At 46.5% G+C, this 25,184-nt stretch overlaps 1 protein-coding gene and 1 long non-coding RNA gene across 4 annotated transcripts in view; one reads left to right on the top strand and one right to left on the bottom strand.

The window, feature by feature from the left end:
• Positions 1–893: 893 nt before the first annotated feature.
• Positions 894–10,779, bottom strand: LOC142601108 (uncharacterized). Its single transcript, XR_012834712.1, has 3 exons — positions 10,668–10,779; positions 6,403–6,501; positions 894–4,417 (listed from the first exon to the last, which is right to left on the bottom strand). It is a non-coding gene; the product is annotated as an uncharacterized LOC142601108 (long non-coding RNA).
• The window catches only part of ESRRG (estrogen related receptor gamma), a 404,653-nt gene continuing 390,115 nt past the window's right edge, over positions 10,647–25,184 (top strand). For 2 of the 3 annotated variants that reach the window (XM_075749275.1, XM_075749258.1), the window contains exon 1: positions 10,720–10,855. Coding sequence is in view for 1 of the 3 variants with exons in the window: in XM_075749258.1 (XP_075605373.1) it covers positions 10,854–10,855 (2 nt within the window). In the remaining 2 variants the exon portion in view is untranslated. Of the gene's footprint in view, positions 10,856–25,184 lie in introns of all 3 variants that reach the window. The other variant, XM_075749263.1, reaches the window with a different exon arrangement.

Here is a 25,184-nt window from a genome sequence, read left to right as displayed (position 1 = left end):
AGGTCCAGAGAATCTTCATCATCTGAAATTTACTTCCCCAGACAACTCTGCCTTTCACCTTCTATTGGCGATACGGGTGAGTGAGCAGGGAGCTTCTGAATGATGAGTGTGACAAGGATGGACCAGGCACCACTAGTAGGAAGAGGCATCCTCATACCCAGAAAATTAGAATAAACTTCTATTTTACTCCTCTGTCTAAATTTATGCTAGGATTGTCCAAGTCAGTTATATCATTGGTGTATTTATGAATAAAACCTTCGCCTTTGAACTTGTACCTACAAAATACTGCAATGCTATTTCAATAAGTGTTAACCTTATACTCAAATGATTTATTGTGACACCCTACTATTGTTTTGGAGCCTCCGAGATACATAGAGATACAGTCAGATTATGGTACATCGAAGTACGTACATACTTTTATATAGTGATCTATTTGTTTAAGATTGAGATATAGTCACCTCGGGGGTGGGATGATGTAGGGTTATCATCACAAGCAATAGAACAGCTTTATTGACATGAATTCTAGATCCTTGACTTGGTCAGATACACTGAGAAAAATTTTTGGGGTTTTTTTTTTTTCCTATTCTATTATTATTGGCCATGATGAGAGGAATATAGGTCTGCAAACAGGCTGATAACATAGGGTATATAAATACAGCAGTGAATATACTGTTTTCCGTCAACATGACTTGTACTACATCTTAAAATTGTTTGTTTTGGTTTTATTAATGTTGCTCAATGTTGCTCAATGGAGATGTGGATGTCTTGTCTCTGATACAAAAACATTTGCTGTTATCTGGGTCAAAATCAGCTCCTAAGCAGCCAGATGGCCACACTTGCATTGCATAATTGAGATTATATTAGTCGTTCTGTCTTGTATATTGGTATAAAAATGATGGACTTGGAAGCATACGTCGCTTTGTTACGAAATCCAAGCGCAGCATCTAATACCAATGGGAAAAAGACAGATGCTCTGGTCTCTAGCAGGTCAGTTTTGTTATGCTTGGTTCTGAAATAAGCTCTCTCTTTGATGCACCGGGTACTTCACATATTTGAGGTCTCTAGACAGCATTAAGCAATTTACTCTATAACATTTCAATCAAGCCTGTGGTTTGTTAGAGAAGCAGAGGGTTAGGCTGCGGTGGTAAAAGCGATGCTGAAGAGGTCCTTGCTCAGAGGAAATGGCACTTTATTTGTTACGAGTTACTACTCAAAATAATGGTGACTGCTGATTGCATCAGGATTCCTGAAGCTGCCTTTATACTCTGCTCTCGTACAGTCTCTGTGTTACTAAGATCCGGATCAGTTTTCTCTTTTTATATTTGCATTTATTTATCCCATTTGTTCAAGTTATTACAGGTACAATTTCACAATGCCACCATGGTTATTTCTAGGCATAAAACCTGATGCTGAGCTGCAGGTTTATTCTGCATGAGGATCTGCTGTGAAGCAAAGTAGGAGTAGCAAATTATTGTCTCACTGTCTTGGATCAGTGGATGAGTTTTAATCTGTGGCTAAGCAGACAGTTAATTTGGCTGTTTCACTGAGTGCAGCAACTGCTTGACTCCAGGCCAAGGATTCTCCAACTGAGGTCAGGACCACATGCCTGGTGACGGCACTTCCTATCGTTGTCACTAAAAGGGAGAGCAATTCTGGAACTTCTCTGTGTTGCACCACAGAAAACAGAACTTGAAGAGTAGGGTTTTTTCTTGTTGTTTGTTCAAATCCAGCCCCGTGTAGGGCAATCTGGGCTGTTAACGTTAAATCCATCCACCTGAAATCATTTGAAGATTTTTAGTCCAGTTCCCAATGGATAGGTGTGGTGCTGGTGGTGTAACCAACTAAATAAGCAATTTAATATGTGCTTATTGAGAAAAAAAGTCAGAGGGTACTTGGACTCTCCAGTTCAGTCACCATTTTGCTATATGCTTAACTTCGGTAGGACAGAGGTGTTACCTGTGTTGTACCTGATCAGCAGATGAGCTGAAATACTGCCTAAAAGCTATCAACCTGCTACCTTCCATAAGCACTCAACTCCCTACAAATAAAAAACATATGTTAAAGAAGTGAGATATCACTAATACCCCTAAACTTGCAGTGGGGCTGAATAAAATGAAAAATCAAGGAATGAAAATTGATAAGGAATGAAAAATCAAAGAACCAATGCAAAACCCTATATTTTAATGGAAATTAAAAAGAACAGCAATAAATTAGGTAAGGGATAAACCTTGTGTAGCCATATAATATTTTACACATACACACACACTCTCTCCCAAATTAAAAGAGCATTACAGGCTCTATAAACATTTAAAGCCAGTAGGAAGCAGTAGGAAGTGAGAAAATGAAAACTAATCACACTGCTCAGTACCAAACCCTTGTGCAGATGCTTTATCAGTCAGCCTGTAATGACACCATCACGTACCTGGGAGATGATCAAGAATTTTCTGGGAAAAAAACTGTTTTCGTCAAAATTCAGACTCTGTAGTAGAAAAATGTTAGTTCTGAAGCAATTGGAAGGACTTTAAAAAACAAAGGGAAAGAGACTGTGCAGTAAGCAAAAGGCAAGTCGCTGTGGTGTACACCTAAAATGGAAGTGTCCCAGATACAAGGGCTTTCACCAGTAGAGACATGCACTTGGGTCTTTTCTGGGTCAGCACCTTATTTCCATGTTCTCTGATACCGTGGGCTTGTTCCTCTCTTTTTTTCTCCCTCTCCTTCCCTCTTTTCATGAATAACTTCACAAAGCCTTTGTTTCATCCGCTCTTGTGCAATGCAATTTGACAGGGCAGTGGGACTTTTCTGCTTGATCTTCTTCATGAGCACCCCTTTGGCATTCAGAGTAGTATGTGGGCAAAGCTTTCTTCAGGAGCTAGTTTCCACTGTTAAGCTCACCTGTATGGGGCTGTAGGTTTTATCTGGGCACACAAATCCTGATCTGAACCCAACACTGTTGTTCTTTTCCTGTTCCTCTCCTCACCATGCTATAGTATCTGGGTACTTAGCAAACATCTTTTACAACCTGAAATTGAAGGGATGAGATCATCCTATCCTTTTTAATAAATCTGTATTCTGAACACATGAGATAAAAGTTTAAAAAAAAATGCCTGCTAATTTTGGGTATCCAATTAGAGATATTGTCTACTTGATTTTTCAAGCTATTTGGCATTCTGCATCGCTTGGCGTAGTCAATGCACAGTCCCACGGATTTTGTCTGTGGTAGTGAGTGATTCACTTCAGCCTACTTGACCCCAAAATTTCAAGATGGGCCCTCATAATATGAAAATCTCAGTTAATCATTACCTCTTGAGGCAACTTTCCCCACGTTGTAGAAGCTTTGAGGTGAAAGGGGAGTGGAAGCGAACTCAGCAGGCAAAATTCAGTTATCGCCTTGCCACACAGCCCTGCTTTCTCTGCTTGTAATTCTCTACCTCGTACATGAACCGTACCCAATTCTTGACAAATTAGACAGGAATCTAGTGAATAAAGACTACAAAGTTCTGATCTGTCCCCAGAGGAAGGGTACCTTGCAGGGTTTCGTTTCTGCTTCAGGAAATTTGTGGAATAAAATCTGTGTGGTCATGTAGCATAATGTACGGAGACTGAATCAAGGTGCTCTGAAACCCTCAGGTTAGTCATTTCTTTAACATCCCAGTGCCTGATGTTGCGGCTAGTGTTGAATATACAACACGTCTCCTCAGTTCAGTGGCGACACACACACACAAAATCATTTTAAAAATGTTTTGAATCAGCTCAGAAATACTTGTCTTGAAGGTCATTTAATTCTTTTTCTACCGTTAGAAAGCAGACTCTATTCCAAATAAAAAGCCATAATGATGCAGCTGAACTGCATCACTTAAAAACAGTGAAATAAAACATTTTGACTTTCAGAATTTCTACCATGTTTCAAATGAAATTCAGCCCAGCTACTCTGGACATCCTGCAATTACGCATCCTTGCTCTTGGCTGACGACGTTAGTCGGTTTTGCTATCCTTGCCCTGCTAGTCCCTTTTCTCCCCTCCAGGCTCTTCAACCGAACGGTTTCTCTCTGCTTTCTCTGCACAACCTCTGCGTCTCCTTACCTAATCAGTCCCAGGCTCCCGCCTCAAACACCAGTCCCAGTTTTCCTCTCTGGACTGCTTGGCTGCTTCTATCGCCTGCTCCGTCACAGGCTGGATTGTGGGGGGGGGGGGTTTGTCTCCCCGTCGTATTCATGCAGAGACCATTCTTCTTGACACAACCTTCAAATCGTTCGGAGCTTAGAAGAGATAGGATTCCTACCTCTCAGATCCTGTGCCAAAGCTCGGGCTCACGGGGAAAACTTGGAGGTGGGGATTAAAGGGGAAATCTAGCTTCACCACTGTATCCTCAAGCTCCTGTTCGCAGCGAGGGCCAATCTTCAGCCATTCCTTTTTCCTGCTAGAATAAAAGAAATCATTACCAAGAGTGTGTTCATCACAAAATTTCTAATATTTGCAAGTTAGCCGTATTTGGATAAATTTTCAGAGAGAAAGGGAAAGGCGCTTTTTAAATAAAAAAAGGTCACATTTTGAGTCTGTGCTTCAAAGCCTGAGGGCAGCAGAGCATTTCAAAGGAAAAAAGTTTCCATTTTTTTAGTATGAGCAAAACTGTTTATTTTTCCATAACCTTGTTCTTGGAAATGGACAAATTGTTTTGGCAGGTATTTTCAAAATAATCTGCCCGGTACAGACAGTCAGCATATCAGTTTTCAGCCTAAGTGATGATGTTTTTTCTAAAGCTACATGCAAGAGAAAATATGGTCTCTGCTGAGAAATGTTTGCCAACGCCAATACAAGGAATGGCAGCCCATCCACCTTAGAATATCGTCACAGATTGTGTCCTCTGAGGATTTCTGATTTTTTTCAGATATCAGCTGCCTCATGGAAAGGCAATAGGGTCAGTGGCTATTACTTTCCTATTTTAGAGGCAGAGAAGCTAAAACAGGAGAAAAGGAGAAAAAATTAGGGGTAGAATCCAAAAATCCTGATCTGATTCCTAGTCCCTCATTTATGCACCCGTTGCTGCCACCTCCGAGGGGTGTCAGTTGCGCGACGGTCCTCCGATCTGGAGTATTGCAGGTCAGAGATAACATCCCTTTTGTATTTTCTAACTCTCTGTGACTGAAAGTTTTGGGGGGCTCTAACAGAGGGCACAGCGGGTGCAGGACAGGTCTGCAAATAATAGTTTAATTCAGCTAAGAACAAGCAGCCTCCCACATTCAGCCCTGCGCTTTGTAGGGGTTCATCTGTACAGGATAAAACAATAACTCACCTATTTTTGAGGGGCCTGATGCAACTCGGGGACAAGGCCCTGTGGAAGAGAGGCGTGAGGGGGAGAGCTGTGGTAGGGCTCTGCCAAGATGGAGCAGGTCGCTGGTGTGACCAGTTGGGTGATGGCCACTGCCTCTGCTCTTGCTCCAAGTACCCTGGCTGGGGTGAAGCCCTGCGGAGGCACAGGCCAGAGGTGCCGGAGGCCTCCGGCAGACGAGCTGCGTAAAAGTTCATGCCACTGTCTGGCTTACTTACAGGAGAGTAAGAAACACTGTTAAGTGTTAACAGTAAGCGATGAGATAGCCCCATGCAGATCAAGAACCTCTACTAAAAACCACCCCAACAGCAGTAACAAATTCCTTAGCTTAAACTTCAGAGAAAAAAAACAAAAAAGAAAGAATTGCCAAATCAAACTGCTGACTCCTTTTTTCTTATCAAAACACCACAGCATACATCTTAACAACCCGGAGTAAATCGAATGCAGGACCAGCTGGAACTGGCCGGCTCTTGACCCTCCCTTGATATCAGGTGTGCGCCGCACTTCTCTGGCAGATTAATTTATGATCTTAAGTAACCGAGAGCCCCTAAAACTTTCAGTACGGCTGTTTGGACGAGGCTGAAGGTTTTCTTTGGAAAGCGTCACCGCTAGAAAAAGTTGGAGGTCTTCCCGATCGCCAGAGATACTCCCCTGCTGATGTCAGTGACTTTATTCCCTCTGTACTTCTTATTTTTAAACTCATCCGCAATGTGACTATGGGATGAAATTTGGAGGTATAGCCAAAGCCTGCATGGGTGTATCTGAGCCACTATCATTCACCTTTTGCACATGGAGCTTCCTGTTTGGGGGGATTTGGTAGTGTTTAGTGAAATACATTCCTAAAGAGACCTTTCAGCTCAAAAAAAAAAAAGAAATATGGGGGAAGGTCCAGGAGAGTGTGCGCAGAACGCACCGAATGGAGAGCAGCTCGCAGGCGGCTCTACCTGCTGCGCACGATCGGCGGCAGCTCTGAGGAGAGCGTGCCCGTGTGTGCGATCAATATAATCTATTGCGAAAGAAAGCCTCCGTGTTTCTGTGGGGGAAAGAGATTTAGAAAGAAGCTCTTTAATTATTACCCGCGAAGAAGTTAAAGTATAACTCGGCAGTAGCATGCTCCAGTCCCTGTGTTGGGGTGGGGGGAGCAAGTCAGGCATCTAACCTTCCTGAAGTCTGTACTGGAATTAAAAATAATAATAATGAAAAAAATAAAATTAATTTTAAAAGGAAGGGGAAAAAAAACCCCAAACATCAAGCATTAGCGAGGCAAAAGTAGAAAGAAAAGGAGTTTGTATTCCAGGTGCAGACCTCTCTTTGTGCTTCGCGGGGGGGGGGGGGGGCAGCCGAACAGGGTCTGGAGCTGTAGCACCCACGCGTGAGGCTGTGTTCACCTCCCACTGGTGTTTATAACACACCTCCTGAAAAGCCCAAATCTTCTGCCTTTCTGCCACGGCCTTTTGCTCGCACACGTTGCTCAGGGATTCCGGGGACACACACCCCCCCCCCGCCCGGGGCCGCAGCCGTCCGCGCAGCCCCGCGCAAAATGCGCGGGGCTGCGCGGACGGCTGCGGCCCCGGGCGGGGGGGGGGGGGCTTAACCCCAGCGCTACTTGCGCATCTCCTCGTCCCTTTCGGAGTTCACCTCCCCCTAAAAAAACAAATAGGAGAGCCCTGAGGCTTCCAGGGTCACGCCGATCCTGCCTTGTACGTACAGCTATAAAGTATGCATATATATATATATTTTTTTTTTTTGGAGGGAGTTTGCTTCTTCGGCAGGTTAACGTGTTAATTACAAGTTGGTCCAGATTGGTCGCTTGCAGTCCCAGATGCGCGATTAACACCTAAGGAAATTATTATTATTATTATTATTTTTGTAAGACAGCAGAATGTAAAAATTCAGTAGAAACCTCATTTCGTCCTTACTATTAACTAGCAGTCGCGCAGAGAAAATCATTAGAGATATAATTAAATATGGGTCTATTTTTGAAGAGTGTCCTGCAAAATAGCCCCCAAATATGATGTAGTAATTTGATTTTTTTCTTTCCTTTGGCACTACAGGTGCTAGCTGTGTTTTCCCTTCATTTCCCACACCATGTATATTAAACAGGGAGAGAACATTGCTCCATTGTCGGTCATGACCCCAGACTTCGCCGGAATATTTTGTTCCTCAGTGTAAAATTGCGAAGCGGGTCTCTCTCTAAAAATCGCTATATTGGTTTTTTATAATTACGTCGTGGTCTAAACTTTTTCACATCCTATTTCTTATAGAAAAAGAGAAAAGAAAATGAAAGGGAAAAAAAAAAAGAAACTAACTTAGGTGTCACCGCATTAACATCTCTCTCTGTCTCAAGCCAGGCTTTCAGTAACTTTGCCTGGATCGGGTCCTACGCTGCTACAGTCGCCCTGCTGAGGCGTGCGTTTGCCCCTGCCTGCCTGCCCTGCCTGCCCTGCCTGCAGCCTCGCCTGACACCGGCTCTTTGCAGGCCTTGGTGCGGAGGTTTGCTGCCGCCGAACCGCCCCCCCCCCCCCAATCCCGCCCCGGCTCGGCCGGTCCCTCCCGCGGAGCGTCGCGCCGTGCGTGGGCTCTGACCCTCGGCTGGCCGTGGTGCGTTCCCCCTGCCGCATCGCACCGGGGAGCTTGTACCTCACACCCTGGAGTGTAATCTGCCAGATTTCAGCAGAGAACTAAATAACTCCTAATGGTATTTATTGCCGGGGAAAGAAGGGAAAAAAAAGGGAAAACCAAACAGACTGCCTCAGGCCGCCGTCCGCCCTCCCTTCATCCCCAAGATTTTATTCTTTTCTCTGGAATATTTTCTCCGTGTCCAGTAAAACACAATTCACGCGGAGAAACCCCGCGCAGGGACGCGGAGCCCCCGCGGCCGCCAGCCCCGGACCGAGCCGCCCTTCTCCTCTCGGCTCGGCTCGGCTCGGCCCCCGCCGACCGGCCAGCCCGCCGCGCTGCACGCCGAGGCGGCCGCAAGGGCTGTGGTTTAAACCCAGCCCGGGTCTCGTTGTTACTAGGAGCGTTGTGGGTTGAGGGGTTTTTTGTTGTTTGGGGTTTGTTTTTTTTTCTTTCCTCCTTTGTAGGATACAGAAGGTGAATAATGAAATCCCCTTGCTAATAGTTTATGAGCCATGAGATTGGAAATGTGTATGGATAGACCAGCGCGCCAGGCTAAAAAACATCACTTGAGAGGATCCGGGAGCCCGGCGGAGGAAAGGCGTTAGCGTGCCCGGCACAGAGCGCAGGGAACCGGGGCTGCTGGGGCTCGGGTCGCCTCTCGCTGCTCCGGGGAGCGGGAGCCTTCACCGGGGATGGGGGGGGTGCGGGTGCACCCCGCCGCGCACGGGCTGCACGTATGGCCGCTGTATGTCCGTGCGGCTGTGCCCCCCCCCCCCCCCCCCCCGGCAGAGCTATAGGAAGGGGAGCGAGGCAATACGTGAGGGGCGTGAGGGGCCGCCTGCGGTGCACAAAGCGCGCGCACGCTGCCCGCAGCGCCTCTGCCTGCACCCTCCGGGCGCTGCCTGACACGGGTTCGCGCGCGTCTCCGCGCGGCCAGGGAGCGCGTGTGCCCCGCGGGCGGCACAAAGGCAGCGTGTCGCGCGTGGGGCCGGGCCGTGGGCCGGCCGAGGTCCCTGCCCGGCGTCGCGGGGGGGGGGGGGGCTCAGCGACGGCCGCCTCCCCGGGGAGGGGAACGGCGGGGAGCGCGGGGCGCCCCTTAGGGTCAGTTTGGGGGCAACCGGGGGCGCAGAGCCGCGATCGGCTTTAGCAAACGTGCTAAAAGCCGCCGCCTTTGGCGTGTTTGCGGCGGGTCACGTATGCGTGGACGGGGCAGGAGCAGGCGGGAGCGCTGCCGCTGCCCCCCTGCCCGGCCGGTTCACGTCTACCGCGGCGCTGGCGCCTTTACAGGAGCGGACGTTTCACAGAAAGTCCGTGCCACGGGATGTCTGAGGGCATCGCTACCTCCCCGCCGTAAAAAACAAAACACTCATCAACTCCGCTCAGTATATGCCATCGAGAAAAGTCGCCACGGCGCGAACTGGCACCATCTGTCCTGCCATTCTGGGAGACGCAGATATATTTCTTTAGACAGGTCAGCAGTTCTTCCCCGGGCAGCCCTGTCAGGTACCTGTCAGGGGAGAAAACCTCTTCATAGCTGCCGCGGTAGGATCCTTATCAGCGGCAGTTCCTCTGCTGACAGGGACCCAGCCTTAAGCTTCCCGCAAATCAATGTCCTCCAGAGACAGGTAACTGTCGCCCGTTACGAGGGAAGGCCAAAAAATGCCGATGCCTCTCAGCCCATTAGCAAAAGACGGGGAGGGCAGAGGGGAGCCGGCCCCCGAGGGCACTTTCCCAGAGGCAAAGGCCAGGCTGGGCGCTGGAGCCGGGGGCTCCCCCCCGGACCCCGTGCTGGGGGCGGCTCTCCCGGCCGAGCCGTCGGACCGGCCCCGCCGCCGCTTCCCTCCCGCGGCGGCAGCGAGGGGGGGCTGCCGCCCACCCCCAAAGGGCCAGGCCGCTGGGCGCGCTCGAGGACGAGGCTCTCGCGACGCCCACGCGTGCCCAGCCATGGGTCCGGCGCCCACGCGTGCCCAGCCGGGAGGCGCGGCGTGCGCGGGGCTCCGCGGCGTCGGGCGGGGAGAGGAGCGTGGGGCGGCCCGGGCGGCGTGTGCTGGCCGCGCCGCGGGAGAAGCCCCACAGCCGAGTGTTTCTCGGGGTTTTCTCTCGAGTGGCTCCATCGCTCCGTGGCAAAGCTCCAGGCAAACACTTCGTCCCTGCCAAAGTAACCCACCCCCCAAAAAATTCCGACCTGTTTTCTTTCTGTTCCCCACTTGATTTCAAAGTGAGGGCACATTCAGGAAAGCCTGCCTACCATCCTCCTTCACTTCCACCCGATATCGCGTGGAGCCCCTCACCCCCCCCCCAAAAAAAAAAAAAAAAAACCCCAAAAAAACAAAAAAAAAACCCCCAACCCCAAAAAAAAAACCCGCAAACGCACCGTATTTCCAACTTGGAGTTAAAGTCGGTGCTAATGCAGGTCAGTTCCTGCCCCTAGCTGGGAAGGCAGGGAGGGAGGATGTAATGTATAGGGTCGGGGTGGGGGGTGGGGGGAACAACAACACCCCCCCCCCCCAAATAAATAAACAAACAAAAATCTCTCGCACGACCGCAATAAAGTTAAATTCCTTTCTACACACCCAGAACTTTAGCTCTGGCTGCTGCCTGGGGGGTTTTAATCTTGCAAAGAGAAAGGGGGGCTCCCTGCGCAAAATTACGCCTTCTCCTCTCATTTGTTAGCTGATTCCATCAAAAAGTTCGCTATTTATAGGCTACACACACGAACCTGGAGTAATACAAACCCTCCCGTGTTGTTCCCTTCGCAAAGTGGCCGGTCCTGAAGCATCTGATCGGGTTTGTGTGTGTGTGCGTGAGTGAGAGAGACACGCAGAGAGCGCTACCATCAAAAACGGGAAAGAAGAGCTCAAGCTGAGAGACTTATTAATTGCTAAGAGCTGCTCTGCCACCAGCCATGTGAGTACCTAACAATGATCACCTTTTGCACAGATGGTCAGCGATCAGGCACAGACACTTTCTGTCCTTTTCTTCCTCCCTCCCCTTTCTTATTTTTTTTATTCCCCTCCTGTCTCCCTCCCTCCTACCCACCTTTTCTTTTTTTTTCCTTCCCCCCCCCTCTTTTTTTTTTTTTTTTTTTTTTTAAGTTTGACTTTGCTCGGCTTATTCCTCCCGAAGAGGAGGAATGAAACGTGGGCGAGCGCGGGGGAGAAAATGTGCCGGGGAAGAGGAAGGAAGGAAGGAGTGGTGGAGGGAGAGGAGGAGGAGGAGGAGGAGGGTTTGTTAAGCGATCGCCTTGTCCCCTGAGTCCGAGCCGGCTGGGAATTAGTAACAGCGAGATAACGGAGGTTGGATCCCTCCCTCTTCCTCCGCTTTTCTTTTCCTGTAGCGCTTAGACACCCCCCCCCCCCCCCCCGACAATGATTGCCCTGGTATCAGCGCGGGTAACGAGCTGTAGTCAACAACCCCCATTTGGGGGAATTAAAAGGGAAATAAATTAAAAAAAAAAAAGAGAGAGATAAAAAGAGGGGAGATAAGGGGGTTTGATCGCTCCGCGCACACCAATGCCTGTCCGTCAGCTCCCAGCCTGCTGTGCAGGCAGGTAGAAAGCGCTCGGGGAGCAGCCGGGTCCCTCGGGCTGTGCGTGCGATTTTGGGGAGAGGGGCAGCGCCCCGACTCCTCGCCCTCACCGGTCCCCACGGCCCCTTTCCCGGCGGGGGCGACAGCGAGGTGCGAGGAGGGCTGCAAGCGCGTCCCCCGCACGCCCGGGCTCCTTCCCCCACGCGAGATCTCGGCGCTTTTCAGGCAGCCCCAGTCCACGGCGTGGCACAGTGCGTGAAATCAAGCCCCACGCAGCAGGCAGGGCACGGCACGTGGGTTTAAGAAATTGCACAGTTGATTCGAGATGGGGGGAAAATGCAATCTGTGGTAGGAAGCGTGGCTCTCGGAAAGGTAGGTGTCCCGGGGTGTGGGGGAATGCAGGGCTGGGAGACTTTTCGCGTGGAAAGGCGGGGTGTGGACAGAGAAGGCGAATTTGGTCCCAGCATGGAGAGGCGCTTTTCTAAACCACCACTTGAGCTCCAATCACACACTCTCGGGTTAGCGTAGCATTAAATTAACAGGGTCGGGGTTATCCAGGGCATTATACCGTGTGCCCGGGATGTAACCTCTGCTCATTTATACACAAAGAAGAGGGAGAGACGGAGTTACACCTGGAAAGCCAAAGAGCACGGTGAGTATCGGTATTTGTTCCTCTCCCTCACATGCCTGTGAACAAAGTTCAAAGGCGGCCGGTGCGTGTCTGGGTTTGGGGCCGCCGGGGTCTCCTGCTCCCCTCAAAGGCTGCAGCGCAGTCGCGCTGGGTGCCGGGACCTCCAGCACAGCCCCTCCTCGCAAAATAGCAAGAAGAACTTGCGGTATCTTGGTTATAACTTTGCTGCTTTACGTAGGGGGGGAAGAAAAAAAAAAAAAAAAAGAAAGAAAAAAAAAAAAGTGACTTGGATCCAGCGCTATTTATAGGTGGCAGTAAAGCCTCCTTTTCAATAAGCAGCCGTGGAAAAGAAGCGTCAGAAAACTGGCTGCTTTATTGATTCAAGGTGCCGGACGGTCACAGCCATGCTAGCTAGGCTGGACCTACAAAGTCACGGCTCCTCTCGGGTTAGGCAGCGAGAAGAGGAATAGGATCCGTATTTTGCTGACCCCTAGCTTGGACACGATTCAATTCCCAAGCACAGGTATAGGGCACAAGAGTGTGAGATGGAAGACTTTTCCCTTGTCTTTCAGACACGCACACAATACAGGGCACCCGCAGGGCTGAAAGTGGGCCAGGGCTACACGGTAGGTATCAGATCACACAAAGCAGAGGAAAGAAATCCAGTTAAAAATACATTAGTTGAAATCAGAGGACGAGCTTGATTTTTTTTTTTTTTTCCTTTTTTAAACAAAGGTGCACGTTAGAACAAGCTGGAAGCACTTTGTGCCTGACGGTATCCCCCACGCCCATTGGAAATAAAGCAAGAAGCTTGCTCTTTCTTTGCATCTTTTAAACCTTGTTTTAATTAGAATTGCTAAAGTAGGACACCCCGGTGGAAGATGTTTTCAAGTATCCACCTACCTCTCTGTTGTAAGCAGAATTGCTGTTTGCTAAATTGCTTGAAACGCAAAACTCTGCCCCACCCCCAGCTTGGTTTGGCACCTACTCACCCTTTCCCCCCCGAAATTGCAATCGCTTATGAAAGGTTACTCCATTAGGAGGAAAAGAGAAGCCCCAAGCAAGCAGCAGTAATGAGATGAGTGGACTCCGAGAACCTCGCTTTGCTCTGTGCAGCAGGAAAGGGTTTGGACAGAGAGCGTCCCTCAAAACTAATGCCTTTTTTTTTTTTTTTTTTTTTTTTTGAAGTCCCAAATTGGGCGTATCCTTACCCTTCTCCTTTAATTTATTTGATTAAATCATAACAAAAACAGACTCATGAGCTTCTCGTATTTCCTCACATGTAACCATACGCGAAACCTTTTATATGGAAACAAGTAATTGGCTTTAGTTAACTAAGGGCACAGGCTGGGCTGAAGTTTGACTCCCGCTCCCAGGGCAGCATTTCACGCAAACGCGTGTTACAGCTGCACCTCACGCTCCTCATTTGCCAACTTCAGGCTTTTAAACTGAAACTCTCATTCCCCACTTTTCTCTGATTTCGCTAATGAGGGTTGCTCATGGCAGGGGCTTGCGGGACGAGGGGGCTCTTCCCCCGCGGGGTTCGGCGCATCGTGGGGCCGATTCAGGGAGCGCCCAGCCCGGTTTAAACTCGGAACCGCTTCTGGACCGCTTTCCCCGGGCATCCACATCCCAGCTCTGTACTGTGCTCGCTGCTGGTTTCCACTCCCGATTAAGGTCTAGGTTAATTTCGCCTTCAGGGAAGTGAGGTTCTGTTAGCTCGCTTCTAGCTTAAATTAAAAAGAAAGAAAGAAATAGAAAACCTCTAAAAGTTTCTCAGGTAAAGCTCGGATTCCCTTTGGTTATTACGCAAAAGAAGAACCGCGTCAATTAACTCTTTAATTCGGAACTGCCTGCCCGAGAAGAATAATGATAATTCCCCGTCCTTCTCTAGGAGGTAGTTGCAGGGTGGCACTTAGTGCGTGCGGTCCCCTGGTAACCTAATGACACGATTACTCCCCTGCCCGCTCGAAACCATTCCTTTGGCTCTCTCTACCCCCTTGGTTTCGCTCCGAAGTTAGGCAGCAACGTCGGGCTCCTCTCACGGCTTCTGGAGGTGCCGTCGCTCCTGCCTAAACCTTCCCCCCCCCCCCCCCTTTCGCTCGCTCCCTGCCCGCAGCCACACGGGGTTTGAACCCCGGTTGGGCTCTCACAGCCCGGCGGCATCTGTAGCCGGCACAGCATGATCACAAAAAAATTATTAACACCCCCCCCCCCCCCCGTGATAAGAGGGCAGGGGCCTCATAGCAACAGGTAAAGAGGGCACCTGCAGCTTTTCAAGGGTGTTTAACTGCTAATAGAGGGAGCAGGAGGTTTGCGAAAGGATGGCATTTGGTAAGGGGGTGTGCGGGGCGGGGGGGAGAGGACCATGCAAAAATAGCGCTTAGTGACACTGTAACAAAAGTTTAACGCTGCTGTGAGGCGAACAGGACTCCTGCAGCGAAACGGGAAAGCTCCCTCGGCTTGGTCTCTTGCTCGCTGGTTTCTTGTGGTCCCTAAAAGCCCGAAAGCGGCCCCGCGGAGCGGCCCCGGCTCTGGGAAGCGCCGACAGCGGGTTTGGGGCCGGACACGTGTTGCTCTCCCGGGGTAGCGGGTCCCCCCCACCCGGTCCCCCCGCGGGTACCAGCAGAGGATGCTCCGGGCGCCCGGTGCGGGGCCCCGGGCAGGGCTGGGGCAGGCGGAAAGGCTGCGTGGTTGGGGGGGGGGAGCGGTGCAGCCTCCCCCGAGTTATTTCATCCTTGTTCTTGGGGGTACGGCAGGAGCGGGCGCTTCGCGGTCGGGCGCGAACCGGACCCCGCGCAAGCCCTTGCGGGGTGTGTGTGTGTGTGTCAGTGGGTAGTTCGGGTTAGGGCAAGGGGCCCACGGGTCACCCCTGGGGCCGGGACACCCCACGGGGGTCCCCCCGCTGCGGCAGCCCCCGGGGACGCTGCCGGCTGGGGGGCGGGCGGGCAAGGCGGCCCCCGGGGCGGCGGCGGGCGGGGAGGGTCCCTGGGCTGACCCGAAAGGGGGGAGCGCTCCCCTGCCCTCCCCTCGCCTCCCTTCCCCTCCCCGCCCCGGCTCTTTGTTCTTTGCCCCTTTGTTCTCCCTCTCCTCGGCGTTTGCCCTAAGTTTCCAGGGGGGTTGGAGGTGCGGAGGAAAGTTGCTGAAAGCTGAGGAATTACAGTAAGTGGATGCCGGAGCAGTGAAAAGAGGCGGGGGTCCCTTCCCGGGGCTACGAGGCATTCCCCAAATTCTGTCGCTTTGTCTGACTTGCCCAAGGGATCGGTGTGTGGCGCCGGAGACGGGCCGCGCTTGCAGCGATGCTGAGGCAAAAAGGGGGAGATGGGGCTCCCGTGGGCACAGCACAGCCCTCACGGACCGTGCACCCCCTCTTCTCCGCTCGAAAGCATTCTGGTGGGCAGCTGTCCTTTCTGGTGGGCAGCTGTCCTTTCTGGTGGGAAAGGGGGGGAAAAGTAATAATCGGTGAACAGTTGTAATGAGATGAGGCGATAGGTCACAGAGATGAAGGACTTTTGAATGTTAGATTTTAGGGCACATGTTTTGGGTTGAGTTGCACAACCCTAGAATGGATTTGGCTTCCTCGCCTGCTTTCTGGCGCTCTCCCGCTGGCTTGCCAGGGCTACGATAAAATGTTGTCAGGAGTCACGCAGGTTGGCGCCTACTCTCAAAGCAGTATCTTCACAGAGGAACACCGCAGCTTGAAAGACAGCTTCAGCATGGTTGTTGGGACCTCATACAGTATGATTTGGTATTGACGATAATAACAAAACTTCCCTGGAAAAGGAAAAGCTCTTTCCTCAGTACAGCATGGTATAGCCTAACCCTGCCTTTACTAATCATAATTAAATGCTAGAGATCTACAAGCTTATTTTACCATGCACTAAGAAACTACTAACAACTTTGCAAATACCAGCCATCACAGGATTCTTTCCTCTCCCCTTGCTATATGAAAGTAGGAAAACACTTTGTTTGGGTGAGTTAGGTATTAGGAAAGCTGATGTAAGAGGGAGTTTTAATGTGGTGCATTGGAGTAGGTCCCAACAGGTTACGTACAGAGCCAGATTTGAGTCCTGCACTCCAGCAGACTTCCCGAACAGTGCTGTTACGCTCCCACCTTTACAACCAAGGATATAATGCATGAACGCTTTGGCATTTGTTGAAAAGTCACTTGAATGTAATTCTCATATTTCTTGTAATTAAGAGAATGTTCATAAACATTTATAGTGGCATAATGTAAATTGACTATTTTGATACATGTAGAGATCCCATAAAACTATTTTTTTTAAAAAAGGTTATTTTCACAGTACTTTTGTTTTAAATAAAAAGGCTAAAATTGTTTATTACAGTGAGCCAAATTTTCAGAATTTGTATCTATTTCTCTGATATCAAACAAAAAGTTGAGAAATGAGGTGAGATAAGATTGGAGTTGACTAAATAAACATTTCAGATTGGGATTTTTTTTTTTTTTAATATGCATATGCTAATAGTGATCATACCGTTCTTCTGACAGATGTTAAACCCCAGGATCAATTTTTTTAAATGAAATGGGTTTTGATTTGAGGAGATGTGTGGCCTGTTCTTCTGGCTTTGGGTTTGTTGGTTTTTTTTTTCCCTGACGTTGAAGGGATACAATCCCAGTGAGAAGCCTGGGAACCTCGCAACTGGAAAATCCAGCTTTAGGTATTTCAAGCTGGAAACTCAAATCCAGAAGCTGTCCTTGAAAACTTTGACCTTTATTATTTAGGACAGTGTTTCACAGTCAAATGTAATGACTGGTCACTAGCAAAGCAGAGAAAGATACAGGCATCGTATCAGACGCTTTGGTGATAGTTTGATTTTTCTAGCTGAGTGTGTCTCCACACACAAGTCCGCTAGTTTATTGCTTAAATCCAGAGGCTGGCCGCATTACTGACTGTTCTGCTGATATCCCAATGTTCATAATGTGTTGTTGCAATATCCAGGGAAAGATGTTCGATGCCATTTACAACAAGGAATCTGCCTTAAGCGATACTATAATCAGTAATAGCTAACGATACCGAAAGCAACAGTTTCTGCAAACGACTTATCGCCACAGGAGTTAACAAAGGTACAGCTATAATTGTGTTCAAAACTAAATAAAAGCAGACACCCAAGGAGAATATAAATTTAATTGGAAAAACAGATCTTACAGAATGCTCTGTCTGATCAATAACGGTTGGTTCTGTCTCGGTAATGATGATGATTAGAGGGCCAAGTGATGTTAGTGAGTACTTGTTTGAATAGAGGGTTTCTGCAGCATGAGAAAAATGAATTTCTGATGCAAAAGCATTCCTGAAGAAAGGGTGGTTGCATGTATACACTTATTAATCAATCTTCCCTTTTTCCTCATGCTTTTTACTGACATATACAGATTTCCTTTCAATAGATGAGAAATCTGTATGTTTTGTTTTGGTGGTTTTTTGTTTTGCTTTGTTTTTTTTTTTCCCCAAAAACCCAGACAGACAACCCCCCACTACTTCCCTTGGAAACTCTGATATCAAATACAAGTTAACTAAATATTGCGCTGGATTTCAGAGGACAAACCTAAATATATACAGTTTGGGATTTTGTTGTCTTGCTTTTTGGAGCAGGGGAATTGTAGTAGTTCGCTGAACTAATGACTTGTTTAAAAGAGATGTCAGGCAAGACCTTTTACCTCTGAATTTTTATCATCTTTGTTGATAAATACTTGCAGCAAATTGGGGGGGGGGATACATTGCTTTTGTTTTTACTTCCCTTGTACTTGTTATTATATCTAAGCAGTTCTGAACAGCATCGGTGCAGAGGCATATGGCATAAAATCAGAACAAGGAGGAAATTAAAAATGAACACTCTCTGCTTCATAATAGATACTCGTAGGTACAGGTGTGAATGAATACGGATTCATTTACACAGTTCTTGAATGGAAAAGCCTTAAATTTACCAGAAAGGTAAACAGTGCATTGTACTGCATTTAGCAGATATTGGTGTGCTAACTTTAGGAAAATGGAGAGCAGCGGACACCTTGACATCCCTGCAGAAAATTAGATCTTGCCAGAAAAGAAAGGAGAGTGTATAACTATAGAAGTTACATCGAGAATGGAGGGTTAACAACTTTAATATTGCGTTTCTTTTCTTTTATTAGTTTATCTCAGTCTTAACAAAATTAAAAGATTTTTTTTTCTTGTAAATGCCTGTGTTTTATTCTATCAGTTTATATTTGATAAAACTCAGAGTCTTCAGAATAATGCAAATCTCAGGCTTTCCAATGTTACAAGGGCTTACTACATGTGTAAAATTACCACTAACAATGGTAAATAGTGGTACATGTTGGCTAAGAATCAGTTGCTGAATAAACAGCAATTCAGATTGCCCCCCCCCCCCCATTTTGTTACATATGGAGAGACCTGGATCTCATTTCATCATGCAGGTATAGGAGTATGCTTAGGATGTTGACTGAATGTAGTAAATACATTTGCAACAAAACCTGGTGATAATGACACGTCTCCATCCAAGTATTTCATCTGTTTCAAAATTTGCCATTCTTAATAAATAGAGTAGTAGTCATAAACTCAGAAATTACTTCCCCATATTTATATTCTGTCACAAACGACTTCTTATTCAAAGCATAAAAATAAGTGTATCTCTGTATTTTCTAGTGACTCATGACCCTAAGGTACAGCACTGGCATAATACACGCAATCTCTCTCTCAAAATACTTGCAAGAATAGTTCACTATTGCCTCTGCATGGTTTTTTGGAACGTACATCAGTAATGCATGAACGGCTCCGGCTTTTTGAGCGCAGAGAGTGGAGAAAAGATAAATCAATATAAGCTCGTTCTAAGTAACTGATTAAGATAAAGGCTCCGTTCTGTTTCCATTGCAGTTAACACCAAAACTCTCGTGACTTTGAATAGCTTCCTCTTACTGTTTGGATTGTGGAAATGCTCAGAAATCCCAGCCAGCGTTTTGGTTCTGTTGTGCAGAAATACATTAAAAGTAACATAATCTTCTTTGGTGAAAGCTATGGTGCCAGGCCTTATTGTTTTTGTAGATTTCTACTTAATATTTTTAGATTGCTTATCGTGTGGTAGGAGGTTTGTGTCATCTGTTGTGTCCCCCCCCTTCCCCCCAGGAAACAGTTGTTATGTCCATAAGTGGCGTATTTGGTATTTTGTATTTAATTATTCCAAACCTTCATCCAAATGCAGGATAACTTCCCCCCCCCCTCCCCCATTTGTATCAAATACAAATCCTGACATTGGTGCCAGTCTTGGGAAGCTACCAATGAACTGTTGCTAATTTTAACGTCCATTAATGACAATTGTTAAAATGGGTGAGGAACTTACACATTTTCTTCCAGTTAGGAAAATGTTCGAGTAGAACTGAACTAGGTAATTCCATGCATATGCTTATCAGTCAATGTTTTCTGAACAAATTATGTCACTTTAACATTTTTTAACCTTATTTTTTTCATATTTTTGTATTCACAAAAGTGAGACACCTAAAATATGCTTGAAATTTCTGATTAAAAATATAGATCTTTAAACAAAGAATGAAAATAGTACAGACTTCTGAATTACAAATTCCAGAATCTTTTTTTCTGTTTCTAACTTGGATTTTCTCTGAACAATTTTCTTCCCTCCTCCATCCCTATTCATCTTGTCCACTTGAAAAATGTTGGAAGTACGTATTTTAGTAAGATACAGTGTAGTGGCTCCTCCATGTTCAAAGGACACTCGGAGCTCTTCGTATGATGTCTTTGTATCAGCAGAAAGTGTTAAATATTTTCAGGTTGATCGAATCTTTGATATATGGCAAAAATACAGTAATCTAGTGATGGTTTCCACTGATGGAAATGAAAAGATTTTGCAGCTGTACACATACATATACTGCTACTGACATCAGGTACTTCTGGGGTACGTGGTGGTGGTGTATTCAGGGAAAAATAGAAATAAATGGAGCTTATTCTTCTAAACTGGGTGATAGCAACTTCTCTTATACGCTCAGTAGATAAATTTGTACTCTTTATTTTTCTTCTTCTAATCTGTAATAACTTCTGTCCAATGGACTAAGTGAAGTAGATATCTATCTATCTACATATATCTATGACACACATATAGATATGTGTGTGTGTGTGCATATATATATATCCCAGCCAGGGAAAAATCTACTCAAGGAGACAAACTTGCTTTAAAGGAAGTGCCCCACAAGAGAGGAACTTTATGGGTCCGAAGTCATGTGTCTTGGTAGAACGAAGAAATTATTGAAACTGTAGCATCCCACCTTCCTCAAGCACAGCTCCACTTATGCAAGGAAGGATTACCACCAGTAGACCCATGTAAGTGAGAGTGATCATAGTGATCAAATTATTTCTCAGTTCCTTTACCCATTACCTAGGAAATGAATATGTCAAAATCAAAGTCCTTTAAGAGGAAAAACATGCAATAGATTCAACCTTTAAATGCCGAGGGTTTGGGGGTTTTTTTATTGTTTGTTTGTTTTGTAGCAAGTAGCATTCATAGAAAAATATTCAAAGTGTGGGGGGGAAATAATTGAGGAACTGTGATGGGACTGGCATAGATCTCTCCTGAACTAGTAGAAGATGCAGACCAAATCACTTGTCGTTGGAATGCTGATATCTTTAGAATCACATTGAAGTTCATCTAATCTGTAAGTTTGACATCACATCCGTTGAAATCACTGACATTCGTGTTCCACGGTCTCGAACTTCTGCAACCACACCTAACTCTTCTGAGTGATGTTATTTTGATATTATAGTTTAAAACATTTGGGTAAAATAGACATGGTAAACCTGTGATTGATTACAATGCTTGACATTTAATGAGTGAATTTGATCTATTCATCTGAGGGCTATCAAAGACACAACCCTTACTTTCATCTAAGGAAACTGAGGCACAGAGAGAGCAGTGACTCTCAGAAGCCCAAGTTCCCAGTCACCTGTTGGTGATGGATTTAGGGATCCAGGGCAGGTTGCATACACCTGCTACGTAGATGCTGTAGCCTTGTAAAGCACATGCATTTTCTGATGCCTTCACAAACTACTAAAACCTTGTTCCAACTGTTTCCTCAAGAGCTTTGTGCCACTTTCTTTTAGTGGCAATGCTTCATCCATCAAATGTCTATACAACTTGTACCTTATGGTCGCCTTTATGAGGATCGGAAGACCTGTTTGTCTTTCCAGTACCCAAATAATTTCTTGAATGTTAACTACTGTCTTTGTAACTATATTAGCAGAATTACATGAAATCAGTTGGAGTTGCTCTTGCATAGCAATTTGCTGCATTGAGGCCACAGGGAGGAAAACCAGCATCCCATGTTGTACATCCTCTGCAGCAGCGTAAAGCTGAGAGAGAAAAAAATGAGGCATAGTGGAAAATAGTGAAGGACCATTTCCATTGGGCTTGTACCTAAAGAATTGTCCCAAGAAGCAGCATATACTGCTGGAATAGAAGAAACTGTTTCTGGATGTTAACTCCGGGTAGTATACTGCCCCGGTAACTTAGACAGTAATGTGATATCCTATCCGCACAGGTAGGAATGTAGAGCGACAGTCTCCTAACAACTGGAAATTAATACACCAATCTCTTAAAAAGTCATTATTCACACAAAAGAGGCAAAAAAAAAAAAAAAGTTCAGGCAAAATCATTTATCCGATCGTGCATCTGGCTGTAACAAGTAAGGGTTAGGAATATGGGTTTATACTAACAGCTATTAAAATAATTGATTGTGGCCATGGGTTTTCTTTTTCTGCAGTTTTAGCTGAACACCCATGTCCCAAGGGCTCAGAGCAGGGCTGAGACCGTGGCCATTCAGGTCGTGTGTGAGCCTGATAAACACTGGGCGCCTAGCACAGGGATCACTGAAGTTCTCAGGGTGGCTCCAGAAGGACTTGGATGGGGCGTTCATGAGCTAGTGGCTCTACTCAGCAGAAATTTAGTAGCAAAACATTACAGTGAAGTTTCCTAACTAGTAAAATTGTTCTAATGTAATGAACTGTACCATAGTATTCAATAGTACAGTGCAAAAAACAGCCCTAAGTAAAAGTACCCTTGTTGAAATAAGTGAATAGGGAAAACAATGGACGCAGCTAAGCTCTGGGTAGCGTATGGAACAAATAGTATTAGGTAGGAAAAGCTGGTTTGATATTGGAGTCAGTAATATCAGTCTCCCTGAGGTTTCTATTAATTCTCCCGTAACTAAAATGAGAACTGGCTTCAGTGTAAAGGAACTTCAAGAACACGTCCAGCAATGATGTTTTACATACACCTTGTAGTAAGCTGGTGGGACACAGATGCTAATGTACTCGACACCAGGTTGAAAATTTTCAGCCAAGTAAGAGGCACGCTTAGCCATTTCGTGGGAGAAGGCAAATGGGGACACAGAGGCGTTTGCAAGGGAAGCAGTTGCCCAACACCAGCTTCTCCACACCTCCCCCCCGCAGAAGCCCCCTCGGAGGACGCGGTCCAGCTGGGCAGCCTGGCTCGGAGTCCTGCCACAGCTGGCTGAAGGCCGGCTCCCTCCTCCCCTGCTTGCCGCTTTCTCTGCAAGAAGGCGATGCCAGGCGGCTACATCTGTCCTCTTTTCTTGTGGGTTGGGTTTTTTGTTGGGTGGGTGGGGTTTTTTGGGTTTGTTTTTTTTTTTTTTTGTTGGAGCTGCCATCTGAGCAGAGGTGTAACACAGGGAAGGCTGATCCTTTTTGTGACCTATTCGGGGCTATGATTGTCTCGCCCAAAATTGAAAAGACAGTACTCTGTGGTGGGTCTCCTCGTTTTGGTAAAAATGGTTGAAACACTGCCATCCAACTACAGAGCAGATTAAATGACTGGCACTATTTTGAAGCATCTTTTATTTTCTATTCATTATCTACGACTAGATGTATACAGATTGGGAGAGCATCCTTTATATTCCTTCCTGAATCTTCTAAGACGACAAAAACAAGACCAAAACTTACCCCTCCTTTACTAAACTCCTTTAAAAAAAACCCAAAACAAACCAAAACCAACCCTCAAACCTATTACATATTTTTAATAGAGATTTAGATAAACCAGGACATACTGTCTTAAATACAACAAGGTTTCTAAACCTTTATAAACTTTGTTTGTAAGCTATTAACAAACTGTGATTTAGTAATGCAATGGAAATACCATAGCTAAAAAGGAAATAAACAACTTGTGTCCTTGGCAAAATTATCATTACCCTGCGTGTAGGAAAAGCCTTCGTAGCTGGCTGCCTTTGCTGTAATTACTGGTGTACTTTCTTCCCAGGATATCCCGTTTGCTACGCTCCCTCCGCAATCTTTTTCACAGGGCTTTTGGATGCAGGAACTTTATCTGCCAAAATGTTTTGTACAGCACCTAACAAAGTTACTTTCTTACCCTGAACGATGCTACTATGCTATAAATACCTAAGGAGAACGCATCTCTGGTAGGCTAAATCTGGAGCAGTTAGGCTAATTTTTGTAGAAATTGCTCTTTATTGACACTGGGGCAACTTGGTTGGGCCCGACAGCAGCAGGTCTCTCACTCTGCCTTTTGTGGCACGAGAGGAGGACCTGGTATTTTGGGACTTACTTCTGCAAACACTGGAGCGCCTGTAATCCTGCTAACATCAGCAGGAGAGGTGAGCACGCAGCTCCTGGCAGCAACAAGCCCCACTAATTTCTGCACTGCCCAGAAATTAACTTCAAGTGTCTCAAAATTGTCATTAAAATTCAATTGTTTCCCTTCACATTTAGACATCCGCCCATGGAAAAACACCCATGGTGTAACTTCTCCCCCTCTCCCTGGGGGTGGTACCAGGAGATTAGCTCACGAGGAGGATGGGAAAGTTGCAGCCCTAATAGCGACAGAAAAGACGGAGGCAAGAAAACGAGCTTACCTTGTTGCCCTAAAGTTAAGCGGCAATCCACATGGCTCCAACGCTGCAATATGGAAAAATGTTGTTGTAGGATTTCGTTGTAAAGATTTTGCATTGGTTCTGCTTCTGTCATGGCTATTTAAATACTTGTAACTTTTTTATTTTATTGCTATTGCTGTATAATAGGACCAAAATGTCACGGAAAAAAATGCAATTTCTCAATTTTTAATTAGAAATTGAAGATCAGATCCCCAGCTAGTATAAATTGGTGTGACTCCACTGATTTCACGAGAGCTACGTCAGCTTTCAGTGGCTGCGTATCTGGTTTCTAGTTTGTGGCTCTGACCAGCTAATTACTGAATAAGACTTCACCGTACCATGACATTCATATACAGTAATGGCATTCAGGGTTCTGGCTGGGCTTAAGCAGTTAAATATAAATAAATGCATTAGTCTGTGGAATAAGATCTTTTCACTTTTCTCATCATTTTCCATCATGAACAACTGGGTTCAAACTGATGTTCTCTCTTTCCTACCGGCCTCTCGGCCACCTGCTAGGGGCCCGCAGGTGTGAGAAGGATGGGTTTGGTATCAGCATATTTCACACAGGGCTCTAGAAATGAGCATCTTTAATGCACACCAAATGAGCTAAATTACAGAGGAGTGTTTCCAGCCGGCATTCCAGGGCTGTGAATGCAGCCTGGGAACCTGTGGTCCGACAGGCTTTGTCACCCTGACTGATGCTAAGGCAGGCCCTCCTACAAGCTTCCGTACACCATCTTCTACCTGTATCTGTCGCATCTTTGCAAGTACAGCTTTTTGTGTGTGCCTGGGGACGTACTTTGGCATTCCGAAAAGTCAGAAGACTTGCTAACGTTTAAAGCTGGATACTCTCAATGTGTGTCAAGCAGGGTCTAGATGGAGTTGAGGCAGTTGAGGTCCTTCAGTCCAAAATTGTTTAAGATCCAATATTGACTTATTTATCTTTTAACTTAATGTGCCAGGTGAAGTTCTGCAACCTCAGGGAAGACTTAATCCATACAAACAGTGTTGGGTTTCCATAATGGCGCTTCACAGGTGCTTTCTTCTCGACTGCCATAGTGCCAGTTCCTCTGTCTTTATATAAAACATAGCAGTTAACAGGATTCAAGTTCAGGGATGAAGGGTTTTGTGTTTCCTTTTCTTCCAGTCTACAAACT

The sequence above is a fragment of the Balearica regulorum genome, chromosome 3 (genome assembly GCF_011004875.1).
Source record: "Balearica regulorum gibbericeps isolate bBalReg1 chromosome 3, bBalReg1.pri, whole genome shotgun sequence".
Lineage (NCBI taxonomy): Eukaryota > Metazoa > Chordata > Aves > Gruiformes > Gruidae > Balearica > Balearica regulorum.
The sequence above is the reverse complement of the archived record's forward strand: the minus strand, read 5'-3'. Positions and strand labels throughout refer to the sequence as shown.